This window comes from Heteronotia binoei, chromosome 4, assembly GCF_032191835.1.
Source record: "Heteronotia binoei isolate CCM8104 ecotype False Entrance Well chromosome 4, APGP_CSIRO_Hbin_v1, whole genome shotgun sequence".
Lineage (NCBI taxonomy): Eukaryota > Metazoa > Chordata > Lepidosauria > Squamata > Gekkonidae > Heteronotia > Heteronotia binoei.
This window is the reverse complement of record NC_083226.1, coordinates 141,239,052-141,260,386: the sequence shown is the minus strand read 5'-3', so window position 1 is coordinate 141,260,386 and position 21,335 is coordinate 141,239,052. Positions and strand designations below refer to the sequence as shown.

The following is a 21,335-nucleotide window of genomic DNA, read 5'->3' as shown; positions in this document are numbered from 1 at the left end:
TGTGAGAGCCCTCTCCAGCCCCAGCCACCTCACAGGGTGTCTCTTGTGGGGGAGGAAGGTAAAGGAGAGTGTGAGCCGCTCTGAGACTCTTTGGAGTGGAGGGCGGGATATAAATCCAATATTTTCTTCTTCTTCAATATCAGTGTATGTAGGAATTTTGGATTATTTGCCCCAGCATACATCACTTTACATTTGCTCACATTGAATCTCATTTGCCATTTTAATGCTCATTCCTCAGTTTGAAGAGTTCCTTTTGGAGGTCTTCATAATCCTTTTTTGTCTTAACTGCTCTATATAACTTGGTGTCATCTGCAAATTTGGCCACTTCACTACTTTTCTTAATCTCTAAGTCATTTATGAACAAGTTGAAAAGCACCAATCCCAATGCACTACTGATGCTCGCATCCCTCCATTGTGCAAACCGATCGTTTGTTCCTGCTCTCTGTTTCCTGTATTTTTGTTTTGTTTAAGCCAGTTTCTAATCCATAAGAACACTTGTCCTCTTATCTGAAGTTTGCTGAGGAATCTTTGTTGAGAGATGTTGTCAAAAGCCTTTGGGAAATCAAAATTTGAGCTTTGATTTCAAATCCCAACTGTGGCAGGAGCCTGCTCTTCTTCTTCCTTTGAAGGGGTGGGGCTGTGGGCAGTCAGGAGCTTCCCAAGCACAGGGCTCAGGTAGCTGCACCCTCAATGCCTATTGACTAAGACCCCACTCAGCTATGGGAATGTTTTATTTATTACTGTCCTCCCAATTTGAAGTATGAATTTTTGTTGTTGTTCAGTTGCACAGTCGAGTCCGACTCTTTGTGACCCAATGGACAAAGTCATACCAGGCCCTCCTGCCTTCTGCCATCCTCCGAAGTCTGCTCAAATTCGTGTTTGTTACATCAGTAACGCTGTCCAGCCATCTCATCTTTTGCCGTTCCCTTCTTCTTTTGCCTTCTGTCTTTCCTAGTATCAGGGTCTTCTCCAGTGAGTGCTTCCTTCTCATTTGGTGGCCAAAGTATTTGAGCTTCAGCTTCAGCATCTGACCTTCCAGGGAACAGTCTTTGGGTTGATTTCCCTTAGGACTGACTGATTTGATCTTGCAGTCCAAAGGACTTCAAGGTTCTTGAACATATGAACATATGAAGCTGCCTTATACTGAATCGGTCCATCAAAGTCAGTATTGTCTTCTCAGACTGGCAGCGGCTCTCCAGGGTCTCAAGCTTAGGTTTTTCACACCTATTTGCCTGGACCCTTTTTTGGAGATGCCAGAGATTGAACCTGGGACCTTCTGCTTACCAAGCAGACGCTCTACCACTGAGCCGCTGTCCCTCCCTCTACAGCATCACATCTCAAAAGCATCTATTCTTCTGCACTCGGCCTTCCTTGTGGTCCAGCTCTCACAGCCATACATTACTACTGGAAATACCATAGCTTTGACTATATGGACTTTTGTTGGCAGAGTGATGTCTCTGCTTTTTATTATACTGTCCAGGTTCACCATAGCTGTCCTCCCAAGGAGCAGACGTCTTTTAATTTCATGGCTACAGTCACCATCTGCGGAGATCTTGGATCCCAGAAATGTGAAATCTGTCACTACTTCCATGTCTTCCTCTTCTATTTGCCATGGTGTGATGGGACTGGATGCCAAGATCTTCGTTTTTTTGATGCTGAGTTTCAAGCCTAATTTTGTTCTCTCCTCTTTCACCCTCAACAAGATGTTCTTTAGGTCCTCTTCGCTTTCTGCCATTAGAGTGGTGCCATCTGCATATCTGAGGTTGTTGATGTTTTCCCCGACAATCTTAATTCCAGTTTGTGCTTCATCCAGGCCAGCATTCCGCGTTATGTACTCTGCATATAAATTAAATAAGCAGGGTGACAGTATACATCCTTGCCGAACTCCTTTTCCTATTCTAAACCAATCAGTTGTTCCATATCCCATTCTGACCATTGCTTCTTGACCCTTATACAGGTTTCTCAGGAGACATGTGAGGTGGTCTGGTACTCCCATCTCTTTAAGAACTTGCCACAGATTGTTGTGATTCACACAATCAAAGGTTTTAGCGTAGTCAATGAAACAGAAATAGACGTTTTTCTGATACTCCCATGCTTTCTCCATAATCCATCGAATGTTGGCAATTTGATCTCTAGTTTCTCTACCTCTTTGAAACCCAGCTTGAACTTCTGGTAGTTCCCGATTGACATACTGCTGAAGCCTAGCTTGACTTTGCTGGCATGTGAAATGAGTGCAATGGTGCGATAGTTTGAACATTCCTTAGCATTACCCTTCTTTGGGATTGGAATATAAACTGATCTTTACCAATCCTGTGGCCATTGTTGCGTTTTCCAAATTTGTTGACATAATGTGTGCATCACTTTAACAGCATATCTTTTAGGACTTTGAATAGCTCAACTGGGATACCGTCGTCTCTGCTCGCTTTGTTGTTAGTAATGCTTTCTAAGGCCCATTTGACTTCACACTCCAGGATGTCTAGTTCAGGGTCAGCGATTTCACTGTCATGGTTGTCCAGGACATTGTGATCCTTCTTGTATAATTCTTCTGTGTATTCTTGCCACCTCTTCCTGATCTCGTCTGCTTCTGTTAGGTCCCTACCGTTTTTGTCCTTTATCATGACCATCTTTGCACGAAACATTCCCTTGATTTCTCCAATTTTCTTAAAGAGATCTCTTGTCCTTCCCATTCTATTATTTTCCTCTATTGCTTTGCATTGTTCCTTCAGGAAGGCCTCCTTATCTCTCCTTGCTGTTCTCTGGAAATCTGCATTCAGTTGGGTGAATTTTTCCTTTTCACCTTTGCCTTTCGCTTTCCTTCTTTCTCAGCTATTTGTAAAGCCTCATCAGACAGCCACTTTGCTTTCTTGCATTTCTTTTTCTTCGGGATGGTGCTGATTGCTGCCTTCTGTACAATGTCACGAAACTCCGTCCATAGTTCTTCAGGCACTCTGTCTATCAACTCTTGTTCCTTAAACCTATTCTTCACCTCCACTATATATTCATAAGGGGGTGTGATCAAGGTCAAACCTGAATGGCCTAATGGCTTCCCCAGTTTTCTTCAGTTTAAGTCTGAATTTTGCAATGAGTAGCTCATGATCTGAGCCGCAGTCTGCTCCAGGTCTTCTTTTTGCTGACTGTAAGGAGCTTCTCCATCTTTGACTGCAAAGTATATAATCAGTCTGATTTCTGTGTTGCCCATCAGGCGATGTCCATGTGTAGAGTCACCTTTTAGGTTGTTGGAAAGAGGGTGTTCGCTATGACCAACTTGTTCTCTTGACAGAACTCTATCAGCCTTTGCCCGGCTTCATTTTGTTCTCCAAGGCCAAACTTGTCAGTTGTTCCGGTTACCTTTTGACTTCCTACTTTGGCATTCCAGTCCCCTATGATGAGGAGGACATCTTTTTTTGATGTTAATTCTAGAAAGTGTTGTAGATCTTCATAGAACTGGTCCACATCAGCCTCTTCTGCATCAGTGTTGGGGCATAGACTTGGATTACTGTGATATTGAATGGTTTGCCTTGGATATGGACCGAGATCATTCTGTCATTTTTGAGATTGTATCCCATTACTGCCTTCCTCACTCTCTTGTTAACTATAAAGGCCACACTATTTCTTCTACAGGACTCTTGGCCACAATAATAGATGTAGTGATCCTCTGAGTTAAATTCACCCATTCCCATCCATTTTAGTTCACTGATTCCCAAGATGTTGATGTTCAGTCTTGCCATCTCTTGTTGGACTACATCTAGCTTACCTTGATTCATAGATCTTACATTCCATGTTCCAATGCAGTATTGTTCTTTGCATTGTTGGACTATTCTTTCACCATCAGACAAATCCACAGCTGAGTGTCCTTTCGGCTTTGGCCCAACTGCTTCACTCATTCTGTGGTTACTTGGATTTGCCCACCACTCTTCACCAGTAGCATATTGGGCACCTTCTAACCTGAGGGGCTCATCTTCCAGTGCCATATCTTTTAGCCTTTTGTTACTGTTCATGGGGTTTTCTTGGCAAGGATACAGGAGTGGTTTGCCAACTCCTTCTCCAGTGGATCACATTTTGTCTGGGTTCTCAGCTGTGGCCTGTCCATCTTGAGTGGCCCTGCATGGCATAGCCCACAACCTCACTGAACCACGCAAGCCCTCTTGCCACGTCAAGGCAGCAATCCATGAGAGGGGAAGCATGAATAGGCTAATCAAAAGAGCCGTTTTGGGCAGGTCAGCAGAATGCAGGCATAGAGCTGACCTCTAAGGTGTGTTGAACTTGAATAAAATATGTATTTAGACTTCTTTAGCAATCAAGTTTTTAGTCTTTGAATTACATTTTAAAATTGGAAATGCATGGGCATTCTGCTTAAATGTTTAAGAGTGTGTCCTTAAATGCTCAGATTGTGTCTTTAAAAAAAGGACCTATCTAGGCAGACAGTTGCCAGGAGAGAGATCGAGATCAGCAGAAGTGGAAATTCGTAAAGTAAAATGTCTTGTGTTTCCCCAGGGACTGTTTTTCCAACCCTATTGCCTCAGATGGTTTATAACAGTCAGCCTATCTTAAGATCCCTAGTCAGTTATGATAACATTGGCACAGGTGTAATCATGCAGTTTTTTCCGATAGTTTAACTCATTCCAGTTGTAGAATTTGATTGTGGATATACAGAATTTTTGTTTGTATTTCTAACATCTCCTTTATTATCCTTTTTTGAAACTTTTATACACAAAACTTAATTTTACAGCCTGCCTTACAAGCAGGCATGAGATATCTAATAAAAATGCTATAGGACAGGATTACAGAAATTAGAAATGCAAAGAATTAAATTACAAAATAGAATACAATGCAGTAAGAGCAACATAATGCATGCAATAAACAAATAATGTTTACCAAAAGCAGTGGCATAGACTATAGTCCTGTTCCTTCTATAAAAGCACCTTCCTGAGCTATGGTGTTGTGCTATAGCCGTATTTGTAAAAATCCCCTCCCAAGCAATTCTTTTACAGTTTGTAGAATGACAAGTGTGGGAACTCTCCCAGCACTCTCAAGTAGGCCAATGAACAAGGTGGGGGCTACAACAAAGAATACATGTGAGGGGCAGCTATCAAGGCTCGGCAAATGCCAGGTCACCATGGCGTCTAGAATTTCCATTCCTTTGCATAGGTTTTTTTCAGCAGTTGTACTAGCATAGAGCACCCTGTCAGTTCTCAGATATATGAAGCTTATTTATCATTTCACACTGGAATGTATTTTGTGTGACATAAAATTGCAGATGCTGTATGTTGACATTGTTCATTTGTTAACTTTTCACTATTAAGTGGATGGCAGATGAATTCATTTCTTAACCAGTTGCTTCCTATACTGCTTCCAGTGTTCACTTAAAAGGTGTGTTTACAGCAATAACAAAATTATGAGAAATAGGAAGAAAATTGGACTGGGCTTAGAAGCTGGCTTTATGTAGTAATGGTAACCAGGATTACTGCCTATTTATTTATTTACAATTTGTCATAATTTTAATAAAATTACAATGAAATGAAGAGATGATGTTTAGATTTTTTGATAGAATTAAGTAGGAAATATGGCCTTTAAAATACAAAACTCTGAATGCTTGAGTTGAGTTTTGGGTTGGCCCCTCCAGAACCAGACAAATGTTGTCAAGGCTTGTATTAATATATTAATCTTAAAGATAATGCCTAATTTTAAATCTTTGTAGGAGACCTGATGTCTGCCAGATCTATTAGAAAATATCTTGTACAGCTTAGTGGTGCTGTTGCAGGCATAGAAGGAAAATGCACAAGTGCAAGGTACAGCTTTGACAATCTTGCTTTCTGTTAGCTTCCCAGCGGAGTGAGAGCATTCTGGAACAGAACCCACTTCAATCTGCTGCACTGCTCAGTAAAGCTGGCAGTGAACTCAGATGCTCCTTAAGAGTCTTCACTGGCACAGAAAACAAATGGAAGAAACCATAACTCTGGATCTCATAATGCTGTGCTGGAAAGTGCTTATCCAAATACACAATATTGTTTTGAGGGGGCCTTCAGTGGTAGTAGGCATTTTGAGTTACTGCTGTTGCAGAAATGTTTACTGAGTTGGAGCAGCACTTGGAAGGACCAGGAACAGTTTTGTCCTTCAGTGAGCATACAAAATGGACTGGTGTAGTTGTGTGTGCTAAGGCTGTAACACAAGGTTTGTGGGGTAGGCTATTTTGCTTTCAGTCATGCCAGTAGATCTATACAACCTGGGCTTTTCAACCAAGGCTTTTTTTGAGCAGGAATGCAGTTCTAGCTGGCTTGGCATCAGGGGGTGTGACCTAATATGTCAAATGAGTTCCTGCTGGTTGTTTTCCGTAAAAAAGCCCCGTATGAAGCAATAGTGATGTCAGGGGCGTGTGGCCTAACATGCAAATGAGTTCCTACTGGGCTTTTTCTACAAAAAAAACCCTGTATACAACTACTTCTGTCTCTTCTTCCTCTTCTTATGCAAGGAAACAAGCAGGACTGCTAGAGTAGCTGCAGCTTTGTTTGCATCCCTTTTCGTTCGGCACTTGTGGAAGTAGGTTTTTCCTCCTGCAAGAAGCCACATGTGAACAACTAGCTGTCATTTCCCAATACGCAGTTTATGTCATTATCGTTTCAAGGTATTCTTTTCTGATATGAACATAAGGGCAACCCTCTTGGATCAAATCAGCGCTCCATCTAGTCCAGCATCCTGATTCATTTACTGTCCACCTTTAAGCTCCTGGGAAAATAGGGCACAGAGGCCAAGGCATTCTGTTCTGCCAGTATTGATATGTAGGGGCTTACTGCCTTAGAACATTGATGTGCTGTTTAAGCATGGCAAATGGCAGTTGATGAGCCTGTCCATTGTGAATTTGTCTAACTTCCCATTGAAGCCATCTAATTTAGTAGGCATTCTTACAGCAGTGAATTTCGCATGTTAATTATACATTGGGTGAAGATTCTTCTTCTTCTGGCTAAGGAGAAAGCTGACTTCACTGTTGCTTGCTTGCCCTTAGCAGAAATAATTCTTCACCAAATGGAAAGCAGGATAGCTGTCCAAACTTCTCCTGTCCTTGTTCAGGCAGGTGAAATGCCTGAAGACTTCAGCTCTCTGGCAAACATCCTTCCAGCATAGGTCTGTTACTGAAATAATTACAGCCAAGAATTAGTATTTTTCTTGCTTGCAACAGAGACTTGCCAGCTGAGATTTGACCTCATTTCATGTGTATTTAATGCTTTTTCTTATTACGTTGAGACTTTAAAAATGTTAATTTGATATCTGGCATGAAATGTGTGTAATTTTATGCAATGTATTTCCTTCTTGAATTGCTAGGTCTTCATGATAGCTATATTCAAATAGTGAAGTTGGGATATCTTTGGATACTTAAATCCAGTAACTGTATTTAAAACCAGATCTTTCTGCAAACCTGAAAAGGGCCCAAAGTTTGCAGAATAACTCAAATCTTTAAAAACATACTAGGAACTTAAAAAATAAAAAAAATGATAAAAAAGTGCCTGTAGCTTCCTTCAGTGGCTATTGCTAGGCAACCACAGTATTCCAGGCTTCAGTTTCTATGAGTAAAAAGGTAGAGGGAGGGCCCAAGGCATTTTCCAGCCGTATTTTGGCCTTTGAGGGAGCTGGCTAGGGTTGCCAACTACAGGTTAAAAAAAATCCTGGATACTTTGGGGTAGAGTCCTTCAAGGACAAGGTTTGAAAAGGCCTCAGCCAAAGATAATCCCATAGAGTCAATCTCCAAAGCAATCATTTTCCCCTGGGGGACAGATCTCTGCTGTCTGGAGTACAGTTGTGATTCTGGGATATTTCCAGGTCTCATCTGTAGGCTGGCAACCCTGGGACTGAAAGCAACCTCTGGGCGACTTGATACCACCCAACTTGCATGATTGAACTGGGCCTGGCTGCTTGTTGCTGTTCAATAGCAGCTACCCTATGAAAGCCAGTATGGTGTAGTGGTTAGAGCTTCAGAGTTGGTTTGAATCCCCCTCTTGCTGTGGAAGTCCCAAACTTTCAGCCTAGCCTACCCCACAGGATTGTTGTGTGGATAGAAAGGATAAGAAAATACTTTGTTTTGGTTCCCACTATGAAGAAAGGTGGAGGGTGTAAATGAAGAATAAATATGGGAGGCAGATAAAAGTAGTCTGGTGAACGGCTAAGAAGGAGAAAATGAGTCAAGGAGAGGATATAGGAATTACCAAGAGGAAAGGAAAAGGTTAGGAAATTCCTGGAAATGGAGGGCACAATCTGTGGAAGATGGGGTTTGAAGAGGGGAGAAACCTCAGAGGGGTATAATGTCATAGACTGCATGCATTCCCCAAAGCATCCATTTCCTCCAGGGGAGTTAGGGTTGTCAAACTCCAAGTGGGGACTGGAGATCACCTGAATTACAACTTCTCTCCAACTGACAAGAAATCAGTTCCTCAAGAGAAAATGGCTGTTTGTAGGGTGGACTCTGTAGCATTGTACAGTGCTAAGGTCTCTGCCCTCCCCGGGTTCCGCCTTCAAAATCTCCAGGTATTTTCCTACCCAAAGTTGGCAACATAAGGGGAACTTATCTCTAGTTGGAAAATCTATTCTAGGAGATCTAGGAGATCTCCAGTCCCCCCACCTGAAGTCTGACAACCCTAGAAGGAGAGAAGTAAGATGGAAAAGGGGTAGACCTATGGGGTCTTTCAGGAATAGGAAAGAGGAAATAGTGGAGGAAGGGGAAGTGAAATGTCCCCACAAGTCCTTGTTGGTTTCCCACTTGTTTTGTTTAATAGTATGTCAAGTGCTAATTTTGCATGAATCTTTGTTGCCTTTGTTATAAAGTATCAAACAGTATTTCTCAAAAATGTTCTTGATTTGTGTTATAGCGAAAGAAGATGTTTCTATAAAGCTGTAAGACAGAAAGATTGTGTTCAGGTTTGGGGTATTGCTTTAGTGGTTGATTACTAATGGCAAAGAAGTTTACTACCTCTTGAATAATTTTTCCTTTCAATTACATAATTACAATTGATGAACATAGCCCAGGTTTTGTCGGTAAACATCTTGAGAAGAATTAGCTTCTGAATGGCCTTAGTTATCATTAGGTCAGCAATACAACAAGTGCATTATGATGTTTGATCCAATTTTCCCACATTCCTTAGACTCCATTGCATGCTGTTTTTCCATACAGTTATATTCTATCTGTATTAATGAAACTACTGCACTGAGGCATGAACTCTCTCATTGAAGTCAATCTGAACTCAGCATAATACTGATTGATATTATACTGCCTTAATTGAGTTATTTGCAGTTTGATTTAAAAAAATCAGAATTCTTTGCCACGGTAACCAGAATTTTGCAACAAGAACAGATCAATTCTGTAATGTATATAAATTATACAAATCAATACAATTAGCATATTTTTCAGTTTAGTCAGTTAAGTCTGCCTCTCTTTTACTATTTTTCTACTTGTGTTATTGATGGGGAAGATCAGGGAGCACTAAAAGATTTTAAAACTGTATCTTCAGACCACTGGAAACTTCATTGATCAGCTCCTCTGGCTTCTGAGAATTCATCAGGCATTGGTACACTCTTTCAAGTATAATTTGCAACCATAATTGCAAGAGTATTGAGCGTTATTTTTGTCAGCTGAATTCTTGGCTGTATTCTACTGTTAGTACCACAACCTGTAGGTTTTGTACAATGGTATAATTGAGGAATTATACCATACCTAGTCTAATCTACAGCTGCTCAAAGTCTTGAATCAGTAAAATTTTCCCTAAGTCATGCAGTATCCCTGCACACACCTCTTGATGCAGCTTTCAAAGTAGTAGTTTGGAAGTTCTGTCTCTACTAGAAGCCCTCAAAACTGGGTTTGTGAAACAGAATGCATGAAGTCTGTAGAAAACAAGTAGAAAATCTCTAGAGTCGGGATGTCAAACATATGGCCTGGAGGGCTTCTATCAGGCTTGTAAGCAACTCACTGTCATCTGTTTCCTTCTCCCTCTCTTGCTTTCTTCCGTGTCACAGCTTGCTCTGCCAGGTTTGCTCAATTGCACAGGAGCTACAGAGCAAAGCCTCTGTTTTCTCCATGGGCTGAGGCTCCTCCCTTGAGGAGGAAAGGGAGAGAGAGCTTGCTTTGCCAGGCTCTCTCAATTGCACAACAGAGCTACTGAGCCAAGTCTCCTTTCTATTGGCTGAGGCCCCTCCTCTTCCTTGTCTCCTGGGGATGGAGGGAAGGAGCCAGAGATTCCTTTGCCTAGTTCCCTTGATCCAGTGGGAGATATACACAAAGAAAGCACCTTTAAGACCATTGAAGAGGGAGGAGGGGAGAGGCGGAGAAAGAGGCTTGTTATGTCAGGGCTGCCTTTGGTGCAACTGACTTTGCCTCCCCCTTTTCTCTGTATTCATGCCTTCATGATCCAATCTTTCTCAGTCGGAAAGCAATGTGAACTATTTAACAAATCATTAAAGTGAATTAGGCTGAGAGTGTGTGTCCAGACCAAATTTACTCTGTACATTTCCTTTGTACACTGAGGATTTTAACTTGGGCTTCCCATATAAGTAGGCAGATATATTGCTATCTCTGTATTCTTGCACTGCCTCATAAGAGTTGTAGTTGTTTCTTTGGGGAAAGTTTATAGTTTTGTAGAGAAGCAGATAGCCCTCAAACTGTGTCATGTTGCTTTCACATGTTCTTGACCAGCACATGAAACGACTTATTTCATGTTTTCCTTTGGATTTTAGGCTCAAAGCATTGACCATGAGATTTCTGTAATGAATGTCAATAAATCAAAAGTAGGTTTTCAATTTACAGATATACACCTGAACAACAACTGAACTCAATATTGCTACAATATTAGCAATACTCAATATTGCTACAGCACAGACATTGTCCTCAGATTTTGATGCAGTAACTCAGAGCAAGAGGTTTCATCAGAGACCATTAAATAAACCCAATATTGCAAGAGTGCTAATATTTTAAATTTTAAAAAATCTTTGTGTTTTCTGTCTCCTTTATAAAGTTTATATCTCCGTTACCTGGCATTGCATTTGGTGACACACATGGCCTGGTCTGGCAAGGTCTCATTTTTGTCAGATCTGGCCCTTATAACAAATGAGTTCGACATCCCTATATCTAGAGTATAATGTTGCAGTACCTGCTTGCACAGCTTACTTTTTAAAATTGATATGCTTTTGGCTGTTACAGGCATACAGGAGTTTCCAGAAAACATCAAAAACTGTAAAGTTTTGGCAATTGTTGAGGCCAGTGTAAACCCTATTTCAAAGTAAGTTCTTCTGGTGTCACAAATCTATCTTCTTGTAGCATGCATTGGGCAGTATGCTTGGTGAACATCAAGGCTATGTTAGAATGAATTATATGATTAATATCCCTTGTATTAAATTCTTCTAGGCTTCCAGATGGATTTTCACAGTTGTTAAACCTAACGCAGCTATACCTGAATGATGCTTTTCTTGAGTTCTTACCAGCCAATTTTGGCAGGTAAGTTTATAAATGAGTTTGAATAACATGTTCTGTTTTGTTTTGTGGAGAACGCATAATTCTGCATCAAGCTGTTAAGTGGTGGCATGCAGCATGATAGAGAAAGGAAAACAAGAGGTCCCCTCTGCATAATGCCTAAATTGTAAACAAAGTTCTGTCACAGTGTGTTTCAAAATGGGTGCAATGAATTAGGAAAGCAGTTTTAATTCCCAAGGGAAAATAGAAGTAATCTCTTGGAGGAAGAAATGCGAGTGTGCAATACCTTGCATCCTGTAAAGGAGATATTTACAGGATTTTGAAATAGGACTTTTTGTGTGACTGTTGTTGTCTTTGTCCTGCATGGCAAACTAGTATGTACTTTTTGAGAGCCAGTTTGGTGTAGCGGTTAAGAGCAGCAGACTAATCTGGAGAACAGGGATTGATTCTCCTTTACTCCACATGCAGCCAACTGGGGGATGTTGGGTCGGTCTAGAGATGTAAAATTTCTGGAAATTTTGAAGTTTGGGGAAAAAACGGAAATTTTCAGAAAAATTGAAAAAAAAATGCTGCATTAGCACTTCTTTTTTCTTTTCCAGATTGACAGTCATTCTGTTACTTAGGAACATAAAATATGACTATGGGCAATTTTACTTGGAATGGAATTATCACAACTAGCATTTTAAAAATATAGTGTATCCAAACAATTATTACAAACAGAATGTACTTTTAAAATAATATTTATTTATAATTGTAACAAATGGAGCAATAATCTCCTGAACTGTTTACTAGTTCAAGTGGAACAGACAAAAACTCTCCACAAAACAATTTTTAAAAATCTAGAAGTAACAATTATTCATATTTTCTCTCCACAGTATTAGATAAAAATAAAAAACTCATTCTCATAAAAAGAACTGAAGAGGGGGGGAGTGTAGAACTAAGTTTCAATGAATGGGCATGACCTAGGACTTGCTTGTCCTCAGTTTACAGAAATTAGAATAATCTGATACCATACATATTTTTAAAAAAAGATCTGGAAAATGTTTGAACACCTTGTATTAAAATATTTTATTCATCATGTTAAAATAAAACATTCAATGATCAATTTTTTTCTTTTCTTTTTTTCAATTTTTCCAATTTTTTTGGTAAAAAACAAAAAAGGCTTCAGGAAAAAGGGGAAAAAAAGTTTTTTTCCTGATTTTTTTCTGGTTTTTTTCCCCGGCCTTCACATCTCTAGCTCGGTCACAGTTGTCTCAGAGCTTTTCTCCCAAGAGCAGTTCTCTAAAAGCTTTCTCGGCCTCACCTACCTCACAGAGTGTCCCCTGTGGGAAGAGGAAGGGAAAGGAGACTAAGCTGCTCTCAAATGCTGAGTGAAGAGCAGGGTATAAATCCAACTCTTCTTCTTTTTGAACAAGGTGGGAGAAAACAGTTAATTTAGATCACAAGGCTTATTCTTGCATCAAAGCATGAGAAATGCCTCTTCAGCTTTTCAGCCTTCAGGTCTCCTATCTAGTCCAGTTACAACACAATGTCCATTCTTCCTTGCTTTTTATTGTCTGTAGGACCAGAAGAAATGTCTGTCCCATTTTTCTAATAGATATAGTACAAAAGAGCCAATGCTTTGGGTAAACTGGGTAAACTGCTGAATTAGACTCTAGGAGGCCTGGATCCAAATCCATTTTCAGCCTTAACACTCACATGGTGACCATGTGCTAATGATTTTCTCTCTCTTTATCCTGCAGAACTGTTCTGACGATAAAAAGAGAGGTCAAAATCATGCAAAATCATAAATGAGAGAGGTCAAAATCAGCTGCCCTGAGCCTGCCTCTGTTGGGGAGGGCGGGATATAAAATAAATAAATAAATAAAATAAATGCATCTCACCCTGAGCTCCTTGGAGGAAGGGAGAGATAGAAACAAGATAAATAAAACCCACCGGACACAAGTTGTGTATTGAAAGGGAACAAATAACCAAACCAGATAAAATGTAGGTTAGAATAAAATTACACTTTGAATACTCTTGCATTTGGGTTGTTTTTTGAGCAACACTGCCAAGACCACACCCTATTTGGCACTGGTTATGTCTCAGCTGTAATACGGGTTGAGTTTAGGTCATCACATTTACAGAGGAGAAGAAATAAGTTTTAGAGAGAACTGACATTAGAAAAGCAAAGATACTAAAGGATCAGAGGCACAGTCACCTTGAAGAAGAATTAGTAGAGATAAAAAAAATGTGTGAATAGCTGTCAAAGAAGAGGAATGCCTATGTTTTATCAGCAGCTATGGAACTATACAGCTGAAGTTTTTAAAATTTATTTTTATTTCATTATCTTTTTTATTTTTAAAATTTACATTATCCATCGTCTGCCTTACTGAAACTCCAGGTGGATTACACTGTGTTAAGTCATGGTAATCAGTCTAATAAGTTATGTAATAGAACTGGGATTACAAAAATCTGAAAGTATAAGTATGTGTTAAACAATGCAGAAAATGTTATTACATAAGTAAATAACAGTGCAATGAGAACAAGACAATATATACTCCATGCAGTCCTTTTCCCTTTGTTAAAGTACCCCCTGAGCCATTACATAGTAATATAGCCTTATTAATACATATTGTGGAGAAACTTTCTTGACTTAACTATCCAAACAGATGCTTCTCTCACCTACATACATACAGCAAACAGATAGTATATACTGTATTCAGTAATATAGTCCACAATCCTGTTCTCTATATTAAAGCACTATTCTGTACCATTCTATTATAATATAGCTTACTTTTACAAAAATGTTGCCCTAAAAATTCTGTTTTACATAGTTTGCAGAATAACAGAAGCATGGGAGCCTTCCTGATCTCAGGTGGGCTGTTCCATAAGGAGGAGGCCAAAATAGAGAACGCATTTGCACAGTTGCTGATCTTTCCCATATGCAGGATGGCACCTGCAGAAACAACTGAATTTGTTTGATTAGCCAGTGTAGATGGTTGATCAGGCAAATTGGGAGATGCATTGTTTGAGATAAGTCAAGAAAACTTTTCCACAGTATGTATCTGCACGATACTGATAATGGCTCTGTATTATTTCTGAGTTTTTAAATTGGAAGCTGTCTGGCAGAAATCACCAAAGTCTGCTGTTCAGCAAACTCCTGATTTATTTGCAGAAGAGCTATGATCAGAAGGCACAAAGATTCTTTCCGCAAATCCTCTTCTGTTCCAACCCTGAAGGAAAAGTTGTGAGCAATTTTGGAGGATTTTACTTGTATAAATTGATTTATTGGTTATAATTGGTTCTGATTTACTGCATAAATTGGCAAATTTAATTCTTATGGTATTTAGACCACTGTATTGGCATGATAAGATTGCCTCTGGGTTTGGCCCTGATGTGGCTTCCCTCAAAGGCCAAACCAGTTCTGGAAAGGACCCTGCCCCTCACCTTGCTTTATTTCTGAGAGAAACCAAATCTAGAATGCTGTGGCTGCCTAGCAACAGCCACTGAAACCTTCTGATTTTTTTTTTTAAAGCTACACACTTTCCTTTTATAGTTTTGGCTTTAAAAACCTTTTTTTTTTTTTTTTTAAGATTTCAGATTTTCCTGCAAACCTGGGGTTTTTTTAGGTTTTTAGAACGATCTCTTTTGTCTGGTCACTGCTCTCAGATTTTGCTAACAATATGATTCTTTTGACACTGACTGGTAATCTTTGTTTTTATTTTATAGGTTAACTAAACTCCAGATTTTAGAACTTAGAGAAAACCAGTTAAAAATGTTGCCAAAGTAAGTATGTAGTGATATTTGAGTTTATTTTACTGTATAGGAATTTTGTGACAAAACTTCACTACTCTAATACAAACTTTTACCTTCTAGGTTTTTCAGATTTTATGGTTTTCAGATTAGTTCATGATCCCTATTGTTGATGAAAAATATGTTTTTAATAGTAGTATTTCTTATTGCTGTGATCTTTTAGGCAAATAATTGTATTTAAATGCTTCATATAATTAGATAATTTTAGATAATTGTATGGTACCTGATTTTGTTGATCTGTTTTAATTGAGAGTTGGTAGAAATATTTTATTGGCTTTAGCTTTGGATATAATGTTTTAGAGAGAATCAAGATGAATGGCTTTGTAGTGCTGCAAATGAGGCAGATGTTGTACAAGTTGGATAAAAATATCTGCATATGTAATGGCAGTGTGTTGTAGCCCTCAGTCAGCATTTGGATGTACATTCATGGTATGTGTGATAGTTACGTATAATCTAATGCCAAAATGTTAAGTGTTACATTGTTCTGAGCAAACCCTGAAAGGAAACCACTACATTTTTAATAACCTTTATGCAGTTTGTTTCCTCAGTAATGTAAATTTTGTTAGATGTGGTTGTGGCACAGGAGGTCTGTAGTACGACATGGGAATTCGCAAAAAAACTCCTGTTAAGCAAGCTCTTGGTACCTTTGCACCCAGGAGGGAGAATTTTTGTGGATTCTCTTTCTCCATTGCAGCATCCTACTCTGATCCAAAGGGTTCCCAACATATGGAAAGGATGATTGGCAGAGATCCCTAAATGAAACTCCATTGCTTGTACAGAAGTTTGGGCTTATTTATTTAAGGTATTTCAGCCTTGCTTTCTCAAGTGTAGATTTTCTAGTGCCATTTACAGATTAGAATCCCGTCCAATGCAAATAAAAAAAGTAAATAAAAAGCTGTCTTTGTGGGCTGAAAATTGCCAGCTGTCCTAGATTTATAGCACTGCATCACATTTCTGTCCCCTTCCACTGTGCCTTCAAGGTGATAGAACAGTACTGGAGGTGATAGGTGTGGGGAATAACAACACAGAAGCAAGTCTAATGAGTTTGTAAAGAGGAACACTAATCAGGGTCTCTGACAGAGAATTAAATGTCCATCTTTGGCTGATGCATGATGAGCTCTGGCAAAGAATATACAATACACTTGTGAAAGTTGCTTTGGGATGAGCTACAGGAAAAATTGAAAAGAGAGTCTGGTGCCAGAAAAATGAGCTAGTGGATGAAATATGAGCCGTTCAGCTCACATTCTGGTGAAGAGCTGGCTACAAAGCATTTCTATGCTTAATTTTTATCCCTTGAGACCCTCTTGTTTAATAGTCTCACTTGGCTGGTTATAATGTGCAAGTGAAAAAATATAACTTAAACATGTTTTTTTCAAATAAAAGGACATGTTGAATGCAGAATGGTCATGTTGGAATAAATCAAGAAGTGTATGTAGCTTCTTGGTAAATAAAATCCACTAAAGAAAAAGTGAGATACAACATAAAAAAGAAGAAAAATGTTTTGTGGGAAAGTGTCATGTTAGGGTTTTTTAAAAATCAAACATTTAATTCCCTTATTTTTAGTATATGTTGATATAAGTATATTTGAAAAACAGGGATTTAGCACTCTCGCTTAATTAGACCTGCACTTACTTAATACTGTAATGCAAATTGTTGTTTGTTCTGTTATGGACAATTATTGCAAAGAACCTTAAAACATCCATATGCTGAACTAAACACTGCATTTTGAGTTTATTTTTAACCTTTATGGAATACGTTGGTTGCTTAAAATTTATTTTGTTTGCAACTGAATTAGATGATTATATATAAATCCATGAAGCATTATATGATGAGTTGGCAGGATTTAAAACATACTGCACATCTAGATGTGAATGGTAGCTCTTTGATAAAAAATTCTTTTTGTACGTTAGATAGAATTTAGTCACTGTGAATCAGTCTTTGTAAATTCAAGATGATTTTTACAAAGAACTTACTATGATTACTGAGTACAGTATGAGCTTAATTTAGGGATACTTTCAGCTGCTTCCTTTGCCCAATACGAATAGATAATAAGTAGGGGGTGGGCATAGACTGACAAAATGGAGGTTAATGGTTGATGAGGTTTATGGACCATGAACCTCCATGGACTTCCCCATTTAACAGAAAGGTCCATGCCCATCCCTAATAATAAGCCAGGGGTAGCCAGTTGGCAACTCATAGGTTACATCTGCTCTCTGCATCTGCTCTCTTCAGCCTTCCATCATTCCTCCTTCTTGCAACAATTTTCAAGTGGTATGCAGGACTTGGTCTTCCTATTTGGATGGTACCTTTCCCAGGAAAAAGAACGAGTCCTCTACCAATGGACATTTTTTTTCATGGATGTTATAGGGATATCTCAAGACTGCTGGAGCCTCTGACAGTTTTGTGGTGTATATGGGTGATGGCAGATTAGCTGACATAGCTGGTTGTTATTACTAAAACCAGTAGTTTATTTCCATAGATTACAAGGCTACTATCAAAGATAGGCATAGTTTATTTGAATTTACTTATATTTAAATTCTCACCTTTTTATTTAAAATAAATTTTCAGGACATTTTTCTGTTCTCTTATTTGGTATATTAACTGTAGAATAAAGTTGTGTTTTTTGGGGGGGTGTTAAATGTGCATATTTGTGGGTGCACCTGGAAGTCACTTCTGGTGACTGACCATTACTGGGGGCATGGGGGATATTCAGAGAGGCGGCTGAATAAATCCTGCCTCTGCCCTCTGGGCTCTGGTATTCCAAGGAGGTCTCCCATCCAAATACTTTCCAGAGTTGACTCTACTTAGCTTCTGATGAGATCGGGCTTGCCTGGACTATCCAGGTCAGACCTAATAAAGTGAGTTTTTTGATGGACTGGAAGCTGGTTTAAATAATAGAAATGAAAGGTTATGAATAGATACAGGTTTTAGATAATGGTTAGGTCTTGGACCTGCATAATCTGTGATATGTAGCTGTTTTAAGACCAAGGCAATACTGCTTCAAAAATGTATAAGTGATCTGTTGCATTCATTGCCACACAGTGGTGGTCTTTCAAGACAGAGATAGCATTAAGTTTAAGAAGGGATAATTTTCTGAACCAGGACTGAGAACAGAACATAAATTTCATTAAAAAAAAAAACCACTGGACTTTTTTTTTTTTGCTCTGCAATTATCAGCAGAATAAACGATGCATGGTTATTTAATGGTCTATGAAAATCTGACTCTTTTTTCTGTGTTATGGAACTGTTTGAGTATCTAATGCTGATTAAAAAGATGCACCAGTGTAAACTCAAGAAGATTGGATATAACTGGTGTTTTCTTAATCCTAATCCTTCATTAATTCTTTTTCCTTTACAGAACCATGAGCAGACTGACTCAGTTGGAGAGACTGGACCTGGGAAGTAATGAATTCACAGAAGTGGTGAGTTCTAGCTAAGTAACACAGCTTTCTTAATACCTCTTATCTGTAAATCTATTTTTAATCAATGTCACATATAAAAATCAGCTTAACTACTATTTTACTGAGCAACTGCTGCCTGTATCTTAATGCTTAAAGGAGTCTGTTTTTAAAACTGCATTGTGTAGCTTTCAACTTTCAGTATTGCATTTTGAGTGATACACAGAAAATATTTGCATACACACTGAAACTGCAAACAAGCTATATTTTTATTTGACTATGTATTCATGAACAATAAATACTTGATTTATGCAAGTATAATGAAAAACAAAATCAAGTGATGTGTTCACATATTCAATGAAATTATTCTGAAAGATTCAGCAGCTTTCAGTGTTGTAGATCACTGGTATTCAGTGGCTTGTTGACAACTGTAGTTGACAAAATTTGAGTATTGCTGATCGCTATGAAAATACACGTGTGTACTATATACAGAAATTTGCATTGTTTATTTTGTAATGAATTAACTTGCACTAAAGGCACATCTTCTATTTTTTGTTTCATTTTAACAGCCTGAAGTACTTGAACAATTAAGTGGGTTAAAAGAATTCTGGATGGATGGTAACAGACTAACTATTATTCCAGGGGTATGCATTTTTTTAAAAAAAAAACATTTTACTTTATCTGTACAATAGTATGTTTAAATGACAGTTAACTCATGAGAGTGAATGTAGTAAAGTGGTGAAAGCATCAGACTATGACCTGTAAGAGGTGGGTTCATTGGTCACACTCTGCCATGAAACCTTTCTGAGTTACTTCAGACCTGAGTCACTTTATCTCAGCCTAACTTACTTCACAATGTTGTTGTGAAAATAAAATGAAAAGGGAGAATCCTGTATGCCTCTTTCAGCACAATAGAGGAAGTTTTCATTCTCTGAGGTGTAATCTCTGCTTATCTGGAAGTTGAGAGGAAGTTCATCTATACCAAAAGTGCTTTAAAGTAGAATCTTGGAATGAAATATCAATAACACATTTTCTCATATTTGGGTTTTGCACACGGCTGTGTTTGTAGAAGGCAAATGTTACCATTTTGATATGTAATTACAAATGTAGAGCTGTTAGTATATTTTGAATATTCTCAAAGTCAGAACTTAGAGTTCATTTTTCCATGATGTTTATTGAACTGATTCTTTTCATTTTTAGTTTATGGGCAGTTTGAAGCAATTGACTTACTTGGATGTTTCCAAAAACAACATTGAAACACTTGAAGAAGGCGTTTCAGGATGTGAAAGTTTACAAGACCTACTGTTGTCTAGTAATTCACTGCAGCAGTTGCCAGAGTCTATTGGTTTGTATTGTCTGTTAAATTATAAATATTTTTTTACAAAATGAAAACTTTACAAAACTATACCAATTCTTTTGAGCCAAAAACTATTAGCCAGAACGCAAAATATATTTTTATTTTACAAATGAACATATTAGACACAGGAACAAATGCTAAAGCCCTAATATGGATGGAAAAGAATACTGTTTTGAAGATATGAAAGGAGATATGAGAATGGTGAGCTGGTGGTATGTGAAATGCTTTTATAAATGAAAGCATCATAGTTGATAATAACCATTTAGGATATTTGCTAACTAATTAGATTAAAATAGGTCTAAAATATCTTTCCAAGGAATATTGAGGTGTATACTTTCTACAATGGAGAGATGTTAATGAGAAGAATTGAATTTGTAATATAACAGGCATATTTATTTATCAAATTTACATCTAGCCTTTCTGCTGTTATCAATACCACCAAGGCAGCTAACCATCTAAAAACATACATAATAAAAGTACATCTTAAGGACCAATAAAACCAAAGCTTAAATGCACATTCCAACCCCCTCCCCAGAATAATGAAGTTGCTGTACTTTTCCCAATATCACCAGCCTACAATAAACAACATCCTTCTGTTACCTTCTTTCTTCTGTAACATGGATTGATGGGGAAGGGTCTCACAACCAAATTGGTCTTTTATTTACCTATGCTCCTGTGTTCTTCAAATCATCCCCTCTTATAAAAAGGATCTTCTGTTCTCATATGATTATTTTAATAAGGTTTTTCTTTGTTTTATCAAAGGTTCTCTGAAGAAATTAGCAATTCTTAAAATTGATGAGAATCAGCTTATGTATTTGCCAGACTCCATAGGAGGGTAGGTATTTCTGCATGATTTTCATGATGGAATGTCTAGGTTCTAAGTATAGTAGTTGCTTTTGTTTGCTAATGATGTCAATTTATGCGATTATTTCCTCCTCCAGCAAATTAGCACGGGTCCCTGACCTCAATAAGCCTGTTAATGCTTTTGAATGTTTTTGACAATTTTGAGAATGGAATGGCTTCTACCACAAAATGGCTGCCATGATACCATGATACTGGGGCTAATCATAAGACATTGGGAGGTTGCAATCCAAGCGTGGGGGCAGCTATGTTTAAATGCGCTCTGATATAAAGGTGATGCCTTCTGTTTCAGCGAGATAGAAGAAAGCCAGGACTGGCTATCTGTTTTGGGAGAAAAGCAAATGGGTGGCACAAAAGTTATTAGAAAACAGCATGGTGCACATAGATGCCATTCTGGGTATCACTGCTCTAGCATATCCATTGAGCTTAAAGGGCTTTGGAGGAGTGCTGCAGGTAGCTTGGATCATGTTCCTTGGTC

General features: G+C 38.4%; 1 protein-coding gene across 2 annotated transcripts in view; it reads left to right on the top strand.

Moving 5' to 3' along the window:
* The window catches only part of ERBIN (erbb2 interacting protein), a 128,568-nt gene that overhangs the window by 50,297 nt on the left and 56,936 nt on the right, over window positions 1-21,335 (top strand). For both annotated transcript variants that reach the window (XM_060235900.1, XM_060235899.1), the window contains exons 5-11: window positions 11,177-11,255; window positions 11,381-11,470; window positions 15,158-15,214; window positions 18,600-18,663; window positions 19,209-19,283; window positions 19,840-19,984; window positions 20,759-20,831. In XM_060235900.1, coding sequence (XP_060091883.1) covers window positions 11,177-11,255; window positions 11,381-11,470; window positions 15,158-15,214; window positions 18,600-18,663; window positions 19,209-19,283; window positions 19,840-19,984; window positions 20,759-20,831 — 583 coding nt within the window. The remainder of the gene's footprint in view (window positions 1-11,176; window positions 11,256-11,380; window positions 11,471-15,157; window positions 15,215-18,599; window positions 18,664-19,208; window positions 19,284-19,839; window positions 19,985-20,758; window positions 20,832-21,335) is intronic.